At 49.9% G+C, this 20,965-nt stretch overlaps 2 protein-coding genes and 2 pseudogenes across 2 annotated transcripts; 2 read left to right on the top strand and 2 right to left on the bottom strand.

Annotated features, from left to right (window-relative positions):
- LOC120652319 overlaps window positions 1-10,481 on the top strand; it is a 30,693-nt pseudogene extending 20,212 nt beyond the window's left edge.
- Window positions 10,482-10,606: 125 nt separating this feature from the next.
- On the bottom strand, window positions 10,607-12,299 carry LOC120652317 (annotated as a pseudogene).
- A 53-nt stretch (window positions 12,300-12,352) lies between these two features.
- On the top strand, window positions 12,353-14,189 carry LOC120652320 (annexin D3-like). Its single transcript, XM_039930098.1, has 6 exons — window positions 12,353-12,590; window positions 12,643-12,793; window positions 12,933-13,178; window positions 13,268-13,483; window positions 13,587-13,676; window positions 13,765-14,189. Exons 1-6 carry the CDS (start codon window positions 12,382-12,384, stop codon window positions 13,966-13,968), a joined length of 1,116 nt encoding a protein of 371 aa, XP_039786032.1. The 5' UTR covers window positions 12,353-12,381; the 3' UTR covers window positions 13,969-14,189.
- Window positions 14,190-14,688: 499 nt separating this feature from the next.
- Window positions 14,689-17,328, bottom strand: LOC120652316 (mitochondrial fission 1 protein A-like). Its single transcript, XM_039930097.1, has 5 exons — window positions 17,166-17,328; window positions 16,569-16,698; window positions 15,691-15,812; window positions 15,485-15,548; window positions 14,689-15,099 (listed from the first exon to the last, which is right to left on the bottom strand). Exons 1-5 carry the CDS (start codon window positions 17,244-17,246, stop codon window positions 14,990-14,992), a joined length of 507 nt encoding a protein of 168 aa, XP_039786031.1. The 5' UTR covers window positions 17,247-17,328; the 3' UTR covers window positions 14,689-14,989.
- Window positions 17,329-20,965: the final 3,637 nt, after the last annotated feature.

The following is a 20,965-nucleotide window of genomic DNA, read 5'->3' as shown; positions in this document are numbered from 1 at the left end:
ACGAAACTCAGCGCAAGTCACTTGGTGACCTTCTCCAACTTGTGCCTTGTATCCATGCCACCAAACTCCCGCGGCGTCACGAAGTTGATGAGCCGCATAATTAACCTTCTCTTGATCATTGCATTGGATAAGATCAAACTTTTGCTCTATGGTATGCAGCAAAAAATCAGCATCCAAAGGCTCCGACCCATGAAAGATAGGCGGGTCGGTGGCCATAAACGCAGAATGACCATGACGTTGACCACCATGTCCTTGCCCACCCAAGTGCTGCACAATGGCTTGCATAATCTGATTTTGTGTTTGTCGACTCTCCTCCGACCTTCTAAGGATCTCCACAAGGGTTGGGTGCAAAGGAGGAGGAGCAGGGAGAGGCGGATCGTCACCATCACCACCACCGGCACTGGCACAAGAGTTTTCAACCATCCTGCCGCCAACCACAAATGAGGTTAGCGGCCGGGAAAAAGAAAATTTGATATAGTACAATTGCACAAAGAAAAATTGCACAACTATATAAGATATCAACCACAAATGTGTGAGAACAAAATTTGACATCATAGATATGATGGATCAAGGAATAATGAGACTAAAGAATTTTGGACAGCACTAAGAATCACCCATAGGAAGTAATCATAATCAAATATCTAGTACCCCACATATTCTCAAAAGAAACATGCATGAATGATGATAAATGATGACATGTCGCGGCCATACGCACAAATAACACGGCACACAACTAACATAACGGAGGTCCACGTAGATAATATATAGTAGTACATTACATAGGCATATAGCTAACTAGTGTCTCACATGGTCTCACCAATTAACTATTCGATTACATAAAATAGGCGGTACATTACAATGAGTCACATAGCTCGAGGAGTCTCATAACCGCCATAGGTTTACATAAATATTTAGAAGGGACCATAGGGGCCTCTTGCGAAGTATGGTGGGAAGTCATCAAGGAGGTGATATTGAGGGGATCCGGTGTCTTTGGGGTTCTCCGGGTGAGTGAGGGGTGCATGTTCACCACCAAAGATGATCTCTCTAGTCAAAGTTGTGGGTGCGAAGCGGCGCACACGCAGCCCATTAGACATATGTGCTTGCCCCACCACATGTTGAGGAAGATATATGCCTTGGACTAAACGAAAGCGAAGCTCCAATGGGTGCCACCTCATGTGGGGTGTAATCATTGGGTTCATACAGCACATCTTGAGGCAGACGGCCCATGCGAACATACATCTCCACGGCGCGTTGCAGCTCATTGAACCGACGTCTTGTCTCCCTTAACTCCGCTCGGATGCAACGGAGGCTTCGGTCTTGTGCCGCCACCAACTCGGACATACGCCTTTCATACAAGCTAGCACCTTCCATTCCCATCTCAAACACATTCACACCTTGCAATGGTGCTTGAATTGGGAAGTGAGTGAATGGGTGACGCTCCAACTCGACCACTTCTTGGCGGAGAATTGCCATGGCCTTGTACGCCACTTCTTGGATTGCCATCTCAATTGAAGTTTCATGAGCTGAAATGTTGTGAGATTCCGTGACCCCTTCAACAAAGCGTCTTGGGATGAACACGGTGGCAACATAGTCCACCATGCCCGGCCCTAGTCCCCTCGCAAAGACCGAATACTCCGGCCTCCGCGAGAAGTTGCCTCTCCAAAGCATCTCGGTCAGGAGTGGAGGAAAGCCTTCCGCCTCCTCGGCCCGAGTCACCATGACTAATTGGCCCAAGTTCCTGTTCATCTATCATGAGCAAGACAAGATGAGTTAGTGAACATGTTTATTATAACTAATGTGCAGCCCATAAGGTAAGAAAAGTAGCTCTATGGAAGATAAGAGATATATACACAATATAAAAAATATAGCCTTAGGAAAAGCAAAATTTTACAAGTACTTGATTATTAGTGATCACCATTTTGTTCCTAAACGTGCCTCACACCAAAATTTTAGTGATAACCATGCATGGAATGCAACCATAGCTCTGATGCCACACTGTGAGGAACCAGCCCAAGTTGATCCCATTTAGTTAAGTCATCGTCCATTGATCAACTAGATTAAAAAAGGCCAACCCCGGTAGTCCTTGGAATGTGTCATGAGCACCGCCCAGGATTTAAACACACTCCACTTGCACAACATGTTGACATCATCACACAAGCACAACTGTACATAGAGTTTAGATTACATAAAAGAGATTCAAGTGAAAGAACATCAAGTCTTTGAGTTTTGCAGCGGAAAGTTCTATATCGCGCTCATTCCTGTTGTGGACGCGTTTGTTGGGCGCACATACTCCAGGCGCAAGCGCCCAAAGGACGCGGGATCGGTTGCAGGATTAGCAGCTGCTGCGCCGGCTGAGTAGGGGAGTTAGTTGCTTAGTTGTTTGCAGGATCCGGTTTGTTAGGATCTATATAAGTCGTGTGTGAGTCGGAGTCTGTAAGCAAGAAGATAACCCTAAAGAGATCATAGCCTCCAAGGGAGGGCGATCTGGGTTAACTTGCCTCTATCTGTAAGCTGTCTTCGTGAGTTCCATAAATAAAGATCCTTCTGTATCATCTTTGGTATTCAGAGCCAATTCCCCCCTCCCCACGCCTCCCACCCATCCCACCCTCATCTGCGCACGCCCGGCCGCCATGGCTGAGCCCTCCAACTCCGAGCTCAAGGAGTTGATCAACAGCGTCCTCACCAAGGTCACGGCCGTCGAAGGCGAGGTGTCCTCGCTGAAGGTCGATCAAGCCCGCCTCCACGTCGCCATCAATAACGTCTAGTCCAAGCGGATGGAGCACGCCGAATCAGCCGCGGTGGGCGCCAAGGGCAAGAACGTCGTCGGCTAATCCTTCTCGCCGTCAGCACCACACAAGCTTTGCTTCCCCATGTTCGATGGAACGTCAGACCCGATCACATGGGTTCATCGTTGTGAGCAGTTCTTCCGTCAAGCCCAGTCCACCGACGACGACAAGGTCTAGCTCGCCACCTACCACTTGGAGGGCATCGCCCAACAGTGGTATTACCATCTGGAGCGCAACCAAGGTGTGCCGACCTGGCCGCGCTTCGTCGAGCTCGTCAACCTCCGCTTCGGCCCTCCGACACATAGCAACCCACTGGGCGAGCTCATCAACATCAAGCGTACGGGCTCGGTGGCCGACTACCAGGAGCAATTCCTCACGTTCCTCGCCCGCTGCGCCGACGTGACGGAGCCGCAACAGATCGCAATCTTCACGGCCGGCCTCGGCGACCCTCTCGGCGTCGACGTAGAACTCCAGCGACCTTCCTCCCTGGAAGACGCCATGGGCCAACGCTTTCGAGCGCCGGCTCACCGTCACGGACGCGGCGCCATCCGCCGCCACGCACGATTCGAGCCGTCCCGCGCCGTCACGCTCCACATCATCGACAACGTCGCCCCAACGCTTCGCCACCTCGCCGCCGGCTACCACGCCCAACCCTACACCGCAGTAGGGCTCTCGTCCATGCCCAGCACCCGGCGCTCGCTTCTCGCGGCTCACCCCTGAAGAGATGGCCAAGCGGCGGGAGGAAGGCCTCTGCTTCAACTGCCCCGCCAAATTCACGCGCGAGCATCTCAAGGAGTGCACCATGCACGACATCTACCTACTGGAGGTCGAAGGCGAGACGGAGCTCAACGACTCCGACAGCGACAACGTGCAGATCTCCGCCAACGCCATCACCGGCATCGCCTCCAGCAAGACCATGCAGCTCCGCGTCGCACTGTCCTCCGGCGAGCTGCGTGCGCTTGCGGATTCCGGCTCCACGCACTGCTTCATTGCAGAAGAGGCGGCCCATCGCATCGGCCTCGTTCCGACCCCTCGACCCGGCATGACTGTTGGCGTCGCGAACGGCGACCGCTTCCCTGCGCAGGCGTCTACACTGCTATTCCAGTCCTCATCGGCGACGAGCGCTTCTCCATCAACTTCTTCATCATCGCACTTGGAGGACACGAGATGGTCCTGGGCTGCCACTGGTTGTGCACCCTAGGACCCGTGCTCTGGGACTTTGAGCGCCAGTCCATGTCGATCTGGCGCGTCGACCATCGCGTGCAGTGGCACGGCCTCAACGCGCCAACCGGCGTCCACGTCCGCACCCTCGACCCCGGCAACCTGCTGCAACTCCTGCTCGCCGAATTCGCCGACATCATCGCGACTCCGCAAGGTTTGCCGCCGGCCTGTGCTTCAGATCACCGCATTCACTTGCTTCCAGGCACGCCCCCGGTCGCGGTGCGCCCCTATCGTTACCCGCAGTTGCTCAAGGACGAGATCGAGAAGCAATGCGCCGACATGCTCCGACAAGGGATCATCCGCCCTAGCACATCCCCGTTCTCGTCGCCAGTGCTACTCGTTCGCACGTGGCGTTTCTGCGTCGACTACCGCGCCCTCAATGCCAAGACCGTCAAGGACAAGTTTCCAATCCCGGTCGTCGACGAGCTCCTCGACGAGCTCCATGGTGCGCGCTTCTTCACCAAACTTGACTTGCGCAGTGGCTACCACCAAGTCCTCATGCACCCCGACGACATCGCCAAGACGGCATTCCAGACGCACCATGGACACTTTGAGTTCGTGGTGATGGTGTTCGGGCTCACCAACGCCCCCTCCACGTTCCAGGCCATGATGAACGGCGCCCTACACGACTTCCTGCGCCGCTTCGTCCTCGTCTTCTTCGACGACATCCTCATCTACAGCGCCACTTGGATCGAACATCTTCAGCACGTGCGCACGGTCTTCAACGTGCTGCGCGTGAACCACCTCGCCATCAAGCAAAGCAAGTGCACCTTCGGGGAGCAGGCGGTGCACTACCTCGGCCACATCATCACCGGCGATGGCGTGACTATGGACCCGGCAAAAGTTGAGGCGGTTGTGTCCTGGCCGACCCCGACGACGGTGCGCGCCTTGCGGGGCTTCCTCGGCCTCACCGGCTACTACCGCAAATTCGTGCGGAATTACGGCGGCGGCGCGCAGCCCCTCACAAAGCTCCTCAAGAAGGAGGCTTTCCTCTGGTCGCAGGTGGCCGATGCAGCCTTCCATACGCTCAAGCACGCGCTGACCAGGGGGCCGGCACTCCAGCTGCCGGACTTCGATCAAAGCTTTGTCGTCAACTGTGATGCCTCCGGGTCTGGTTTTGGTGCGGTGCTGCACCAAGACAGCGGGCCCATTGCGTTCTACAGTCGACCTGTCACGCCCAGCACGCGAAACTCGCGGCGTATGAACGCGAACTCATCGGCTTGGTCAAGGCGGTGAAGCACTGGCATCCGTATCTGTGGGCGCGACCGTTCGTCGTGCGCACGGATCACTACTCCCTCAAGTATCTCTTGGATCAACGCCTGTCTACCATCCCACAGCATACTTGGGTAAGCAAGCTTTTTGGGTATGATTTTACTGTGGAGTACAATCCAGGCAAGAACAATATAGTGGTGGATGCCTTGTCGAGCCGAGACGAGGACGCCGCGGTCGCCTGCGCTGTGTCGTTCCCGACCTTCCTCATCTTCGACGAGTTTTGCCGTGAGGCGGAACAACTACCGGAGGTCATCACCGCCAAGCAGCAGATCGAGCAAGGCGAGGCATCAGTGGCCTGGACGATCGTCGATGGCATGGTGCTCCACGACGGCCGCATCTTCGTGCCGACGTCGTCCGCGCTCTGGCCCCAGCTCCTGGCCATAGCCCATGGCACTGGCCATAGCCCATGGCACTGGCCATGAGGGGATTCAGAAGACACTTCATCATCTTCGCTCGTCCTTCTACAACCCTCACGCTATGCGCCTGGTACGCGGCTACATCAAGGGGTGCTCGGTCTATCAGCGGAACAAGACAGAACACCTCCATCCCGCCGGCCTTCTTCAACCTCTGGAGGTGCCGAGCTCGGTCTGGGCGGACATCGCCATGGACTTCGTCGAGAGCTTTCCGCGTATGGGTGGCAAGTCCGTCATCCTCACCGTCATCGACCGCTTCTCCAAATATGCGCACTTCATCGCCCTCGGCCACCCGTACATGGCGATCTCGGTGGCACGTGCCTTCTTCGACAACATTGTGCGCCTCCATGGTGTGCCATGCTCCATCATCAGCAACCGTGATCCTGTATTCACGAGTGCATTCTGGATGGAGTTGTTCAGCTTGGTGGGCGTCAAGCTGCGCCTGAGCACGGCCTTCCATCCACAGACGGATGGCCAATCCGAGGTGACCAACAGGATCATTGGCGTCTACCTCCGTTGCCTCGCCTGTGACAAGCCCAAGAGCTGGCTGCGGTGGTTGCCGTGGGCCGAGTATTGCTACAATACATCCTTCCAGACGGCCTTGAAGACCACTCCATTCCAGGTGGTGTATGGCCGGCCCCCACCATCGCTGCTCTCCTATGAGCCGGGGCTCGCCAAGCTGCCTGCTGTGGACAGGCAGCTCATGGACCGTGACGAGTTCCTCGCAGACATCAGGGACCGGCTTCTGCACGCCCAGGACTTGATGCGGGCACAACATGATCGTCATCATCGGGAAGTCGAGTTCCAGGTGCGGGATTGGGTCTGGCTTCGGCTTCACCAGCGCCTCGCTGCCTCCATCATTGACAAGTCTGCGGGCAAGTTAGCACCGTGATTCTATGGGCCGTATCGCGTTCTGGAGCGCATCGGTCCGGTGGCCTACAGGTTGGAGTTGCCTCCGCGTTCCCGCATTCATTCCGTCTTCCATGTGGTGTTCCTGAAGAAGTACGAGTGTGCACCACCGGCGGAGATTGTCCAGCTGCCGGCCATCAACCACGGCAGAGTTCTTCCTGCTCCAGCAAAGGCCATTCGCGCCATGCTGAACCGAGGCAACTGGGAGGTCTTGATTCAGTGGATTGGACGTCCTGCAGGAGATGCAACATGGGAGATGGTCAATGAGTTCACGCAGGAGCATCCGGAATTCCAGCTCGAGGACGAGCTGTTTTGCAAGGAGGGCGGAAGTGTTGTGGACGTGTTTGTTGGGCGCACATACTCCAGGCGCAAGCGCCCAAAGGATGCGGGATCGGTTGCAGGATCAGCAGCTGCTGCGCCGGCTGAGTAGGGGAGTTAGTTGCTTAGTTGTTGGCAGGATCAGGTTTGTTAGGATCTATATAAGTCGTGTGTGAGTCGGAGTCTGTAAGCAAGAAGATAACCCTAAAGAGATCAGAGCCTCCAAGGGAGGGCGATCTGGGTTAACTTGCTTCTATCTGTAAGCTGTCTTCGTGAGTTCCATAAATAAAGATCCTGCCGTATCAATTCCATACATAGCTCAAAATAAGAAAGTTAACACTATATGCCAATAGTGCCCTTCTAATAGCCACCGGCCATCTATTCCTCACCCGCACCTCCGTCCGCGGTGTAGAAGTACCCAAACACGGCCTCCGGCTGCGCCTCACCTGCAACAACTTTAACGAGAGCACCATGAGTACAAAAGATACTCGCAGGTCTTATCCGATATGGGTATATACTTGCCCGACCTCAAGGAGAATGCATTTGGTTAGTAGCAAGGATAGGGTAAAGCATTTAACTTTCGCATAAAAGCATCTAATTTTGATCAAGTTGTAATAAGTAAAAGATATAGCATCTATAAATTCTAGAGCATGCATCAAACAATTGCATAGGTAAAGTGTTCATAAATCATAAGCTCAATTTTCCATGAACTCCTTCACGAACTCTACGTTGGAGCGAACCTCAAAGAGCGTGCTCATGACCGAGAGCGCGGCTATTGCAATAAATTATTAACCCTGCGTGGGTGTACAATCTTTCCCACACGAGAATAAGACCAACGACCATACCCACGGCCAAGGATAAGTATTGATTCATGTCTCAACCTTTCACACAAACACAACCGGCTATGAGCGAACGGTCGGGAAGGACAAGTGCAACGAAACCGCCGATCACACTCCATCACAACTCGCACCGAATCCGATCAAGGCAAGGTGTGACTCATGCTAATTAGCTTACCATTCCATCATTAAGCATGTGGTTTGTACGAAAAAAGTGCTCAAGAAACCGGCGACCAAAGAGACGGTCCTTAACCAACTCAGGCAAGTCTAACCATTTGAGCTCCATCCTATCATGGCCCTACAATACTCGCCCAAGTCCGAATCATTCTTCATAGTTGCTCATCTTTTATCCATTCTTGACTAATCATGTAAAATTAAACATACATCCTATAGCTCGCGAGTGGTGGTGCCCTTGCCACCCCTCGTCTTGTACCGAAGCTAGGCATGTCTAAGCATGTAATTCGTGACACCTAACAAACATACTCAACTATGAGGGAATATCCTAAGCAAGGTTGGTAATGCATCAATTAGGTTCTAAGCAAATAAGGATACATATAGTAACTCATGCACAAACAAGACACATATACTTCATTGATCCAAAATATGGTATAAGAGACTCCGGGTTTATCCGGATAACCCTTTCTTGAAAATATTTGATGATGCATATGATGTCATGATGAACCTATAATTATTCTAGGGATGTTACACTTCAGTAAGCTAGGGACCACCAACATCACCATATATGCAATTGCTTCAATGATTAGAGGATTGTTAATGTCAAATTTTAGTCTTAATCATGCCATTTCTTATGACTAATTAGCATGATTGCACAACTATATCTGGCATTGCAAGATTGGATTATTTATGAAAGTACGTTTTTTTAGCTGCTGTACTTCTACTGCGTCACCTGGCTGCTATGAGTTTCTCTGGTTTTGGATGACTAGTTACACATTAAGTTTGGTAGTCTTCTTTCTGAGGTCAACGTTTACATTTTTGTTAACCTGTTGTGTGATGAAATTATGGGACCGCATTCATTTTCACTACCCTATTTTGATCATTTTCTTTAAGCGATGAAGTGTATTATATTTTTACGTGCATTATGCAGATATGAAAAGGAATTGATCCACCCGATTCAGAATCTGTTCAGTGGAGAATTAGCCCGTGCCATGCTTATTCAGGTTCTTTCTCTTCTTTACTGTTTTTCATGTACATTCATTGAAATTGAGTGTTTCACTGATCTCCAATTTTGATATTTCAGATTCAAAAGCTTAAGCTGGATCTTGAATCGTAAGTTTAACTAATCGCTGTCTAAATTTTTTGATGAAATTAAATAAGGATATATTTTGTCCTGTCTATTATTCACTGTTACTGATTATTAAAGTGATCTTACACAGGGGACTACTGGAAATGGATCAGATTCTTAGGGCAAATGCTATAAACTTCGCTGTTCTTGCAGCTCTTCCTGCTTTTGGTCTTTCGCTTCTGCTGCTTATGTTACTGCGAACATGGATTCAGCATGTATGTATATAAACCATCAAAAACATTTTCTCGTTCACAAATTCACTTCTGGAATATTTGCAGTAGCTTTAGGCCTACCGGATTTTGTTTTTTTTTCTCTCTCTTTAACCTGTTAGTGTTGCTTCTCTTTATGGTTTATGTTGCATGAAAATGGATATGGAAGGTAGAAACTAGGAAGGACAGTGTTAAATTCGACTAACTAATCATGTACTTGTTCAACAGGACCATGGTGCAGAGGGCAGAGGTAATATTGCACGATGTCAACGGAGGCTGCTCCTTGTCGATGTAGAGAGAAGGCTTATGGAGTTTCAGCATTACAGGGATAAGGGAATGGTAATTTCATCTACATCTGAAATTAGCCCTCTCAACTCTCTGTGATCTTGTTTTATGAGTTTTAACATATTTATTTTTCAGTGTAGGGCTCATTTAGCCTTACTACTATACTTACAGCGTTTTAGACTTTAGTTCTTCTGCCTCATCTTGTTACATTCACAAAAATTCCTTGATTTTGATGTCTTCTAGGAGGAAGAGGCACGGTACAAGTTTGGATTACTACTTTACACCCTTGATAGGCTATGCAAAGCTGTTGAGTCACATGCAAAAGAAACAGGCGAATGGTTAAGGTCAGTCTCCCCGTGCAAACTCCTTCACCCCTCTTCTGTTAGTTTTGATCTGATGTGTATGGAACTGTTTAAATGCAGCTTGAGAGAAGACATTTTTGATCTGGCAAAGCTCAACATGGGAATGCCAGACAAGATGGTCGTTGTGTCACGACTGAAGTGGATGTATAACTGCTTGCTTCCATTCTCATCTAGCCGTTTGCCACGTCTCTAGTTTTCTTGTGTGGCGAACTGGATATCATGTTTTTGTTTTGGCCACTCCGTGCGCAAGTTCTACAGTGATCTACTCTGAGATTTAGTAAGGCAGTTTTGGATATTTTGACACGGAATGCCTGAGCTTTTTTTTGGCCCGTGTACTCTGAGGAAGAATGATTCTTTCGGATGTTTTGTAAATTTCATCAGAGGTGTATAAGGTACATTGGAAGGAGGGGGTGTTGGGGCGAAAATGTAAAGAGGACCCCAGTTTCCGAAAAATTCTTGACTTGTTAAATTGGAGGGTGTATTCCCGCCAAACAGTTTGCGTCGTTGGGTTACTTCTCATGTGCAAGCATTATGAATTCCTGCCTGCCACTTGCAATGGTTGTTCCATATCCCATGGTTCATGGACAAGCTGCATGCTGTTCTTTTTTTTTCCATTCAGCCGAAATAAAGAAGATGCATGAGTACAAACTGTTCTCATTTTAGGAAAAGATGGGTGGAAACTTATTCAACTCTTTCGTCAAAGGAACATCTCTTATTCACGCGTGGCGCTAGCGGCCACATCCCCCTTGCCTTCCATCACTTGCCGATCATGGCGAGCAGCGCGTCCTTGTAGTGGCCGTGGGTGTTCCTGGCCACCGCGTCGGCGAGCTTGGCCCCGTGCTGCTTGGCGTAGGCGTCCTTGATCTCCTTCATGTCCTCGTCGGCGCGGGACACCACGACGCGGGTGAGCCCCGCCTTGGCATGCTTGTCCGCGTCGTCCCGGAACGCCCTGCTGATCACCTCGGCGAAGTACTTGGGCGGCGAGTCCAGGCACCTGACCGCCTCTTGCAGGCACGGCTCGCCGGCGAAGTCCTGCCCAGATTAATGGTCGAGCGTGTAAGAAATAAGCATTTGTTCAAAGAAAAAAAGGGCAATTTAGAAATTAGAATGGAGCAGGAGAGAGACCTATTCTAGGGGTTTGCCGTGGAGCTCCTTGTAGATCTTGAAGGTGGCCCTGAGCTGGGGCTTGCTCCTGGTGGCGAGAATCCTCACCACCTGCTCGTTCTGCACCAGCCTCGCCGCCGGCGCGGCCCTGACGGCGGCCGCCAGCGCCTTGGCCTCCTCCGTCGCCAGCTCCTCGCTCAGGCGCGCGCCCTCGTACCGGTACGCGGTCACCAGCCCAACCAGCAGCTGCAGCCAGGCAGCCAACACCAGCTGTGAGCGTGCATGCCAGCGTCGTGCCACGAACCAAACAAGAAAGTGCGAGCGCTCCGAGAAGGAGAAGGGGGAGCGATGATCAAGCAGGACGCACGCACGCCTGCGGTGGCGTCCTTGACGCCGTAGGCGACGTCCTCATCGAGGGAGCTTTGGTGGAGCGCCTGGTACGCGCGGCGGGCGCCGAGCAGGTCGTCGGCGGCGCGGGTGCAGGCGACCTCGACGAGGAGGGCGCCTCGCGGGTGCGCGGGCGCCGCGCCGTGCAGGGCCTGGTGCGCCCGCCGCGCGTCGCGCTCTCAGGGGTGCAGCGCCCACAGCACCGCGGCGTCCCGGAAGCGCGCGAACTCGTCCTCGATGTGCCGCAGGTACTCGTCCTCGCACCGCTCGATCCCGGCGCTCGCGGAGAAGAAGCCCGGGAAGCAGCGGCGGAACTGCGCCCGCCGCTCCGGCTGCCGCCGCCAGCGCCCCAGCGCCGCCTCGTCCACGCCCAGCCCGCCCATGCCTTGGTACAATTTATTTGGACTCGTGTCAGCCGTTTCCATTTCCGCGCGCACGTGCACACGAACATCTCCCTACAAAAACCCATGGAACCAACCTGCGAAGGCCCTGGTGAGGTCCTGATGCTCGTCGGCGGCGGCTATGGCTGGCGGCGGCGCCTCCCTGGCCTCCCTCTGCTGCGGCTCCCTCTGATCCTGCTTCCTCGGCGCCTGCTGCCTGGCACGCGGCGCCTGGGGCGACGCCGGCGGCGAGCTGTTGCTGCCGGCTTGCGCGAGGACCTGCTGCGGCATCGCCTACGCAAAGCTCGCCGCGCCCACGGCTCTCCAGTCAAGGTACGAGTTGGTCAATGTCAGAGGGGGCCTGTTCATTTATACTGATAGCTCGCGTATCTGAAAACTTTCCAATTGCACGCTGCAGAAATCAATTCAGATACAAAAACACTGCGGAAATTAATGGAAACATTCATGGCGTTTATTGATTCGGCAGGTTGGCAACACGGCCAGGGCCAGGTTGGCAACACGGCCAGGGCCAGGTTGGCAACGGCAACTAGAGCGGCAGACCAGACCAGACCAGACCAGAGCACGCGAATGCAAGTATGCAACTCCCCGTCTCGCGCAAGTCCAACCTGGACAGATCTACCGGCGTCGGGACCCACGTTGCTCGGCGCAAAAAGATAGAAGAGATGGCGCCCGTGGCCGACGCCGCCGTCGTCCCGAGCCCGGCGCAGGCGGCGGCGGACCCCGAGGGCCTCCGGAAGGCCGTGCAAGGTGAACGGGTCAGGCGTATTCGCCCCGATCTCTCGTCGTTCTTATTTAGCCTCTGATCGAGCTCCTCCCTGCGGCGCTGGCTGGCTCGGAGCCGGGTGGGGCACGGACGAGCGGGCGCTGATCGAGATCCTCGGCCGGCGGACGGCCGCGCAGCGCGCCGATGTACGCCGCGCCTACGCGGGGCTCTACCGGGAGTCCCTCCTCGACCGCCTCCGCTCCGAGCTCTCCGGCGACTTCCGGGTACGCACGTGCACGCGAGCGCGCGCAGCTTCATTTCCTTCTCTGAACGCGTCACCAGCCGACCGATCATCCACGGCTCATCTTCCATCCATCCGCGTCGATGCGTGTTCTCTTCTGACTTCTCCCCCGAACAATCCAGACCGCCATGGTGCTGTGGGCGATGGACCCGGCGGAGCGGGGCGCGCGGCTGGCCAACGCCGCGCTCGCCGCCGCCGCCGCCAAGAGAGCCATCAGCGACCAGCACGCCTGGGCGCTGGTCGAGGTCGCCTGCGCCTCCGTGCCGGACCACCTCGTCGCCGTCCGCCGCGCGTACCGCTCCCTCTTCGGCTGCTCGCTCGAGGAGGACGCCGCCGCCTGCCCGGCGCTCCAGGACGCGCTCAGGAAGGTAACCAATCAAAACCTCCAAGACAAGCCTCATCAGCTGCCGGCAATGGCGTATCTGACTCGGTTCTGATCTCCCGCTCGGTGCTTCAGCTGCTGGTGAGCCTGGTGCGGTCGTACCGCTGCGAGGCGGAGCTCGTCGACGAGGGCGTCGCGGGGGTGGAGGCGGCGCAGCTGGCCGAGGCCATCAGGAGGAGGAAGCAGCCGCACGGCGACGAGGTGATACGGATCGTCAGCACGAGGAGCAAGCACCAGCTGCGGGCCACGTTCCGGCGGTACGAGCAAGAGCACGGCGCCGGCATCGACGAGGTACCTACCTGCAGCTACCCCATCCGTCAACCACTCGCCGTCGATGAACAGCAGCTACTGATTACTGAACCGGGGGCTCCGATTCCTGCTGCCCTGCTTGCAGGACATCGCCAAGCACAGCAGCAGCCAGTTCTCCAAGATCCTCAGGAGCGCCGTCTGGTGCCTGACGTCGCCGGAGAAGCACTTTGCAGAGGTAAACCTGGCTGCGATAAAGATTATCATCGACATTGATGATAGGCTTGGGCGAAATGCTGTAACTGTACTGGATCTTTGTTCATCAGGCTATCAGATACTCCATCTTAGGATTTGGAACGGACGAGGAAACACTTACCAGGGCGATCGTGTCCGGGGCCGAGATCGGCATGGAGAGGATCAAAGAGGAGTACAAGGCCAGGTTCAAGACCACGGTGACCAGCGATGTCGTCGGGGACACCTCCGGGTATTACAAGGACTTCTTGCTGACCTTGGTGGAGAGTGAAGATTAGGCAGCCTGCTTCGGTTGGGCACATGTTGTGGAATGTGCATGTATCCGCAACCACGAAACAAAAAGGTTGAATCAGAGATCCAGAGTGCATGGTTAACAGTTCATGCTGTGTGTTTATTAAGGACTTGTTATGCACTGTAAACATGGAACTTCGAAGATGCACATTCATCGGTTCTTTTTTCAAGATTAGAAAATGGTGCATATTGTTCAGATCTCCCAAAACATTATTTTTTAGAGAAAAGTCCAGTTTGCATCTTTGAATTATCACAAAAGTCTGATTTTCAACCTAGAACTACAAAACCGGATAAGAAGAACTATCCAACTATTAAAACTGAACAAATTTGACCTCTTAAGTGGTTTCAAAGGTGGTTTCTCATTTTACGGAAATTTAAAACATTCAAGTTTAAACTAAAAGTTCATAAGTATTTCATTTTAAACTAAAAAAATATTAAATGAGTGCTCATATTTTTTTTAAAAAAATGTAGCCTATCTGTTGGTACTCTAATTGTTAGTTATTTGGGTCCATTTTTTTCATGTTCTAGTTTTTTTTTGCTTGAAGTTATGGCTATGATTTTTGAATAAATAAGTTCCAAATCGAGTATGAACAGATGGAATATATTTTTTAAATTGGTACCAATTTGATATTTTCTAATTTAAAAAGAATTAGTTTACATTTTTAAGACTGTATGGAAATTTTTTTGCGATGAGGAATGAACGAATCTAGGATCAAGTTACTGTGTATGACTGTACTCTCTTATTATATATGGTGACAGCATGTTCTGCGGCAACAAAGTACAACAGTCCAAATGTTGGAACAATACGATCACCAATTCACAGGGCCTCATCCTCTACTGACTACTATCATGTTAACAATACATCTCTCTCGTATGAACACAATGCAAGGCTGGTGTGACACGTAAAGAGTACCCAAAAAAAAAACTTCACAAGAAGCACAAAAGTGATGTCTGCTTGTCATCAAGTTTTTGCCCATCTTGATTTCTTATTAACTTCACAAGACATCCTCATTTCTTCCTGGACGACGATGACGATGAGGCAGCCGCAATTATACCACCAGCAACAAGCCCCACAAGTCCAAAGGCGCCAGTGATGATAGCCATGCCAATCATACCATCTGCATCCAATACCAACCAAGTAATGTTAGCCCAGATCAGAAGAACAATAAACAGTGCAAAAATATAGGTGTTTTGATTTATCGTTCTTTTATAATATGTAAAACATGCTATATGCAACTTTTATATATGTTTAAGATATTTTGTCTTGATCTTAACTTTTCTGGATCCCCAGCTGACAACAGTGGGTGGGGAGGTCCCAGATTGGGGCATATTGAAAATTCTATCCTGATATTTGATCTCCTGTCAATGGGCATTACAGTAGGAAATGCTAGGCAAATATTTTCCTAACTTGATAGTGGCCATTATAGTAGGGAATGGAAAAAATGAATCAATGGACAATCATTTTCCTACCCTGAAAATGGACAGCATAAATACAACACCTACCTCTTCTTGTTTTTTCTTCAACGAGCCTTTGCAAAGTCAGGGCTTGCCTCCAGTCAGGTTGAATCTGAAGAAAATGTGAAAATGTCTTAGTCAACATGCAGGCATAAAAATCAGGAGTGTTTGGGTAACGATACATGACTAGATAAAAAACAAAAATGGAAGATCTCAAGAGAATAACAACAGAGAATGCAATTTTGTGATCAAACCTCTAAGCATCTTTCCAAAAGCTGCCGGCTTCTTGTATAATCCCCAGTTCTGTAGTGTCCAACAGCCAACAAATAGAGCTTCTCCCTTGTTTGCAGCGGGCTGCTAGGCCTGTCCAATGAAGCTGGCAACAGATAACATCATGAGCTCCCAGTGGGTGAAAGCAGGAAGGTCAGACTGAAAGTTTAAAGGGGCAGCAAAGAAAAAATACGTTGTGGTGAACAGGAGTCAAGGATGACTTGGTTCAAGTGAATTATGCAAGGTTCTGTGCCTAGGATGAGAGTTAACCTAGATTGAATTATGCAAGGTTCTGAGCCTAGGATGAGAGTTAGCCTAGACTGAAAAGAATAGCAGATTTCATTGTTCGTAACACTTTTGTACTAGTTCCTCCAAATTTCACAGCTTCCAATTTCAGCAATGTAAACCCCATGTTCATGACAGTGCCAACTGGGTCTCTCCAGAGAAGTGAGTATAGGAAGGGGAGTGATTGAACAGAAATCTATGTGTAAGACCCTTCTTAATTCTTATAACATGGCATGTAGGCCTTTCCTTCCACAGGGGTAAATGGTCGGAAACCAGAGGAATGAAGAAAACAAACATGGGATGCAAACAATTTCTTTTACCATTAACATGGCATGTAGGCCTTTCCTTCCACATGGGTAAATGGTCGGAAATCAGAGAAATGAAGAAAACAAACATGGGATGCAAACAATTTCTTTTACCATTTTGGCGGAGCTTTTTTATTCAGGTTAAACTACTGCGTACTAAGTAAATTCTTGTATTGTTCACTTGAGAGTAATAACAATTTTTAAGTCATATTTCACAAACAAACTCCCAACAACTAATGCATTGGGAGGTTAACAGGATGTGCATATATCACCTTGAAGCATCCCGATGCCCCGGTTGACATCTTCAGGCTGTCTAGAGTGAACCAGCGCCCAGGAAAGCCTCATAAGGCTCTCATTTTTCTGTTCTTCATTTGCTGCCTCAGCAATCTCCCTCTCAAAACCCTGCTAAGAAATATTGATGATAAGAATGCAGGGCAACGATTATGCCACAAGTCGGCGATCAAACGCAATTTGACCAGATAACATGATACAATCGGGAAATTGGTTAGTAATCCTCGATGGTCGCAGCTGCGCGACGGTGGAATGCAAGCTGATTCATTGATTCTCAACAGAAGACATCTACCGTGGGGTTACTGAATTCCACGTCCCTGCACGGAAACCTGTCCCAGAGTTCGTCGGGAACAAACGACTCAGCAGCGCGGGCAGCGAAATCCACGCCGATTCGTCAACCATTCGCGCGCATTCCAACCCCCCCCCCCCCCCAAATTTGGAAGAAAGGGTCGAATTGGGGAGGGGGGGCACTCATCACCAGGCCTCCCCAGGGAGGCAGCCGAGGCCGAGCCATGGTCTCCCGGTGAGAAGCGAGGGGAAAGAGGGGCGCGTGGAGCTGGGCGGACGAAGGAGCTTACGGCGATGATGTCGCGATCGCACCAGGGGAGGACGTCGCCGCCGCGGAAGATGGAGCCCACCGAGTCCATGAACGCGTCCATCCCGCCCTCCCTTCCTCCTTTTTCCTGTCCTTTTCCGCGGCTTTTCGAAGGGTGGTTTGATCCGTGGGAGGGCGGTGCGAGTTTTATACGGGGTTTTCGGCGTGGCAGAGGAATGGACCCGAGGTAGCCTTGGTGGCTAAGAAAAAAAAACTGTTAACGCAACTCGAGTAGAAAGAACAAATGTACTTTTATATAAAGATTTATTTGGTAGACATCAAAAATTAATTTCCAACAGGGGAGCAAATGGGCTATCATTTTGATAGGTCTTCCAAATTTCTCCCCACACCCTCCTAATTTGATGGCCATCTATTTGGGCTGCCAATTATTGGAAGCACAATTTACTCAGTCTGCTGGAGTGGAGGCCTATATTTGAGTGAGTAAAATTTAAAAGTGCACTTTTAATGAGCATTTGCTCACCCAAATTTAAAAACCCCATCAAAATTGTTCTTAGTGAGGCAGCGAATGAGTGGCCGTGTGACCAAACTTAACGCGCTGAGCAGGATCGGCCTGTATCAGAAGAAGAGAAGTCCCTGTAGTATTTGTTGACCAACATACGTGTATTTTGCCGGATGTAGTTAGAAAAAAACATTGGACGTCGAAGAAGACTTGCTTTGATGTCGAGTAAGATATTATTTCGCGGTAAGTAAAAAGCATGTGTTATTTAAGTGCATCTCCAAGATATTATTTCCAAGTCAGGAGAAACAAAACTTGCTTTGGACGTCGAAAAATAATTTTGTTTCTGTCTCAGGGTTCCTGATGTAAGTTTTCATAAGATGGAAATGCATAAACATAATTTTGTTTCTCTCTCAAGTTCTTGATGTAAGTTATATCTGGGTTTGGCAAGTGAATTATGCCAAACTATTGAAGATGAGTTCTTGTTTTACTTGGCATATCTTTTTAGAAGTTGGCAAAATACAAGATTTGCCAAGTAAAATTTAGTAAACTCTTGGAGATGCTCTAAGTGCAGGGAGAGAAATTATCGGTGTGTATTGTTCGACAGTAATTTGGACATATAGAGATGTGTTGATGTATTATGATAAAGTATCTTACAAACTTAATTAGTTGTCCGGGAGCTTATCATAAGACAAGTGGAGAGGTAGTAATATTACAAGAGATAGGCTGTAATATTAAATAAATGTTATGAGGATGTGTGTAATTCTTCCGAATTGTATATGTTCCCTCTAGCAACCATCTTCTTCCATCGGCATTAAATAGAATTAATATGAGCGATTACAAAAATGAGATAGCTGTTTGTCTTAAACAAAATGTTCTCAATACCATACTACGATCAACTTACTGTAATTTTGGTGTAGCTCACCTTGCCTTTGTATACCAATGATGATAACATTTGCAAGTTACAAATTCCACTCTATCCTTCTATTTTTGAGGTATGATATATCATTTCCCTTCTCTGTGCTCAAATATAGTGTAACATAAGTGTCGTGGTGCTGCAAACCACAGCCGGGTGGCGGAAGGCACCTGCCTAAGCCCAGAGGGTGTGTACTCGGGGGTTAGCTAGTCCTAATTTGATCTCGCTCAAGAACACGATGAACACAGCAGGATTTAGAGTGGTTCGGGCCGCCGGAGCGTAAAACCCTACGTCCACTGTGTGTTGTATTGCCTTGCCTCGAGAGAGTCCGCGAGAGCTTGTGTGTCGTGTATAGCGAGCGCCTCCTTTTTATATCTCAAGGGGACGTGTACATGGCCGTTGAGACCCCGACAGGTGGGCCCAATGATGTAGTACAAGATAACGTACTGTTCATAATTATGGCGTCGCAGGCGAAGGAGATCCCTCTCCTGGATTCCATTGCCTGCTCCCAGAATCCTCTGTCCGGCGTGTCCAGGCGCTGCCTTGTCGGAACGACGCCGGGCATAGCTAGCGGCGTTGCCTGCCACGTAGCTGAACGGGCCGTGTAGCTTGCGGCGTAGGCGGCATGATGGAAAAGCGTCGTGCCATCGTATCCAATTAATGCGGCAGACGGGCTCTGCGCGGGTGCGGCACAGGCGGCTGCACTGTGTACCTTGGTAATACGCGGTGCACAGTGAGGCCTGACAAAGGCTGTCCCGCGTGCCACGGCGACAGAGCACGCCTCAACCATCTGCATTAAATGCGGTGGGTGGGCGAGTCTTCGAGCGGAGGGCTCGCGCACGAGCCCGCGCCCGTGCCTCCGGGACACGTAGCGGCTCCGGACCCCCACGCGGTAAGGAAGGTCCGGATGGACGCAGGAGGCCCCGGACCTCTATTGGGGGTCCGAGACCTCGGCTGTCAACTCGGAACTTTCCTTCCTTAGGGACACGTGGTGTCTTCGGACCCATCCCCAGGCGGGAAACGGGTCCGGGGCCATTGGCCTGGTGAGGAAAGAGCCTGGCCCGTGGGTCCTGGCTACTCCGTCCTTTGTGCGCAGTTATGGATAACTACACGGGTCCTGCCTTGCCGCAGTAAGAGTGAGTATCCCTTTTACAGGGTACCGACAATAAGCGTTTTGGTTGTAGCCATGGTTCTTGGCTATCCTATAAATGTTATATTGCTTCAATTTTTACCAATCAAGGTGTAGGAACTTCAATATTCATGGCGTACATAGATGTGTCTTATATGAAGTGATTACTTTCTGATTATTAGATCATTTTTCGGGTACTCTATAGAAATTCATTTCCATTGATTGCATATTGTTTAACATTCTTTTACACATTTTTTTTGAACTAGCTAACTATTCGGTACAAAACTGGACTGAAAAACTCCTATATCTTAGAGGTATATTTATATCAAGACTCTGAAATGAAATATCTATACTACTATAAATGAAACTGACTACTAATTAGTATAAAAATAATAACGATAAAAATAAAAGTAATAGCATTTCATGCTGCGAGTCTTTGTATTCAGACCTGGTTTAGATGCGTAAAGTTTTGGGTGTAAAACACTGTAGCAATTTTGTTTGTATTTGGTAATTATTATTCCGTCATGGGTTAATTAGGCTAAAAAATCCGTCTCGCAAATTATAGACAAACTGTGTAATTAGTTATTTTATTTAGCTACATTTAATACTTCATGCATGTGTTAAATGATTCGATGTGACGGAGAATCTTATAAAGTTTTGAAATTTTGAAGGATGCTAAACAAGGCCTCATTTTAAATCTAAACATCAGCGTCAAATGTAGGATGACATGCCCTACTACACATTGTGTGGTCCTGAAAATGACACTTAAGGCGATGTCAACCATAAGTCATGAAATCCGTCTCTTGAGAATTTGATCACAATCAAAATTTTGATGGGACGTTTGTACTTTAGTATAGAATTCGCAAGTTTACTCCAACCATATTGGATTTCATTATATAAAGTTTGATAACTACAACATAATTGCTTGCACAAGAATATATATATTTTTAGCAATGACTCCTACTAAACTTTTACCTTCTGTCGATTTTTCTACTATATATGAATTTTCCACCCGGTGATATTTTAAGATAATATACCGGTAATCTTCTACCCAAATATTTGCATTGGCTATGAAGAAAATGCTTTAAAATCAGTCTGTCATCGTTGTCAACTTGTCATTCCAAGCTTACCAAAGATGCAAAGGGTTCAGCAGAACAACCGGCAGTGCCTGATGAACATGTTCCAGAAGGCCCCCCCGAGCCCAAGTGATGGTCCAAAACCAAACGAAAACGGAAAACCCTTGCCAAGAAGAAAAGAAAACAGAAGCAGTACACACCACCA

This window comes from Panicum virgatum, chromosome 9K, assembly GCF_016808335.1.
Source record: "Panicum virgatum strain AP13 chromosome 9K, P.virgatum_v5, whole genome shotgun sequence".
Taxonomy (NCBI): domain Eukaryota; kingdom Viridiplantae; phylum Streptophyta; class Magnoliopsida; order Poales; family Poaceae; genus Panicum; species Panicum virgatum.
Note: the sequence above shows the minus strand (reverse complement) of the source record. Positions and strands in the feature narration are given on the sequence as shown.

Bases quoted from the DNA above. Each gene is read 5' to 3' on its own strand.
- LOC120652320 (XM_039930098.1), top strand. From the start codon at position 12,382: ATGCAACTCCCCGTCTCGCGCAAGTCCAACCTGGACAGATCTACCGGC. The intron at 12,591-12,642 runs GTTCTTATTTAG...TGGCTGGCTCGG, and splicing joins ATTCGCCCCGATCTCTCGTC to AGCCGGGTGGGGCACGGACG. The intron at 13,484-13,586 runs GTACCTACCTGC...CCCTGCTTGCAG, and splicing joins ACGGCGCCGGCATCGACGAG to GACATCGCCAAGCACAGCAG.
- LOC120652316 (XM_039930097.1), bottom strand. From the start codon at position 17,246: ATGGACGCGTTCATGGACTCGGTGGGCTCCATCTTCCGCGGCGGCGAC. The intron at 16,699-17,165 runs GTAAGCTCCTTC...ATTTCTTAGCAG, and splicing joins GCGATCGCGACATCATCGCC to GGTTTTGAGAGGGAGATTGC. The intron at 15,100-15,484 runs GTAGGTGTTGTA...TATTGGATGCAG, and splicing joins TGAAGAAAAAACAAGAAGAG to ATGGTATGATTGGCATGGCT.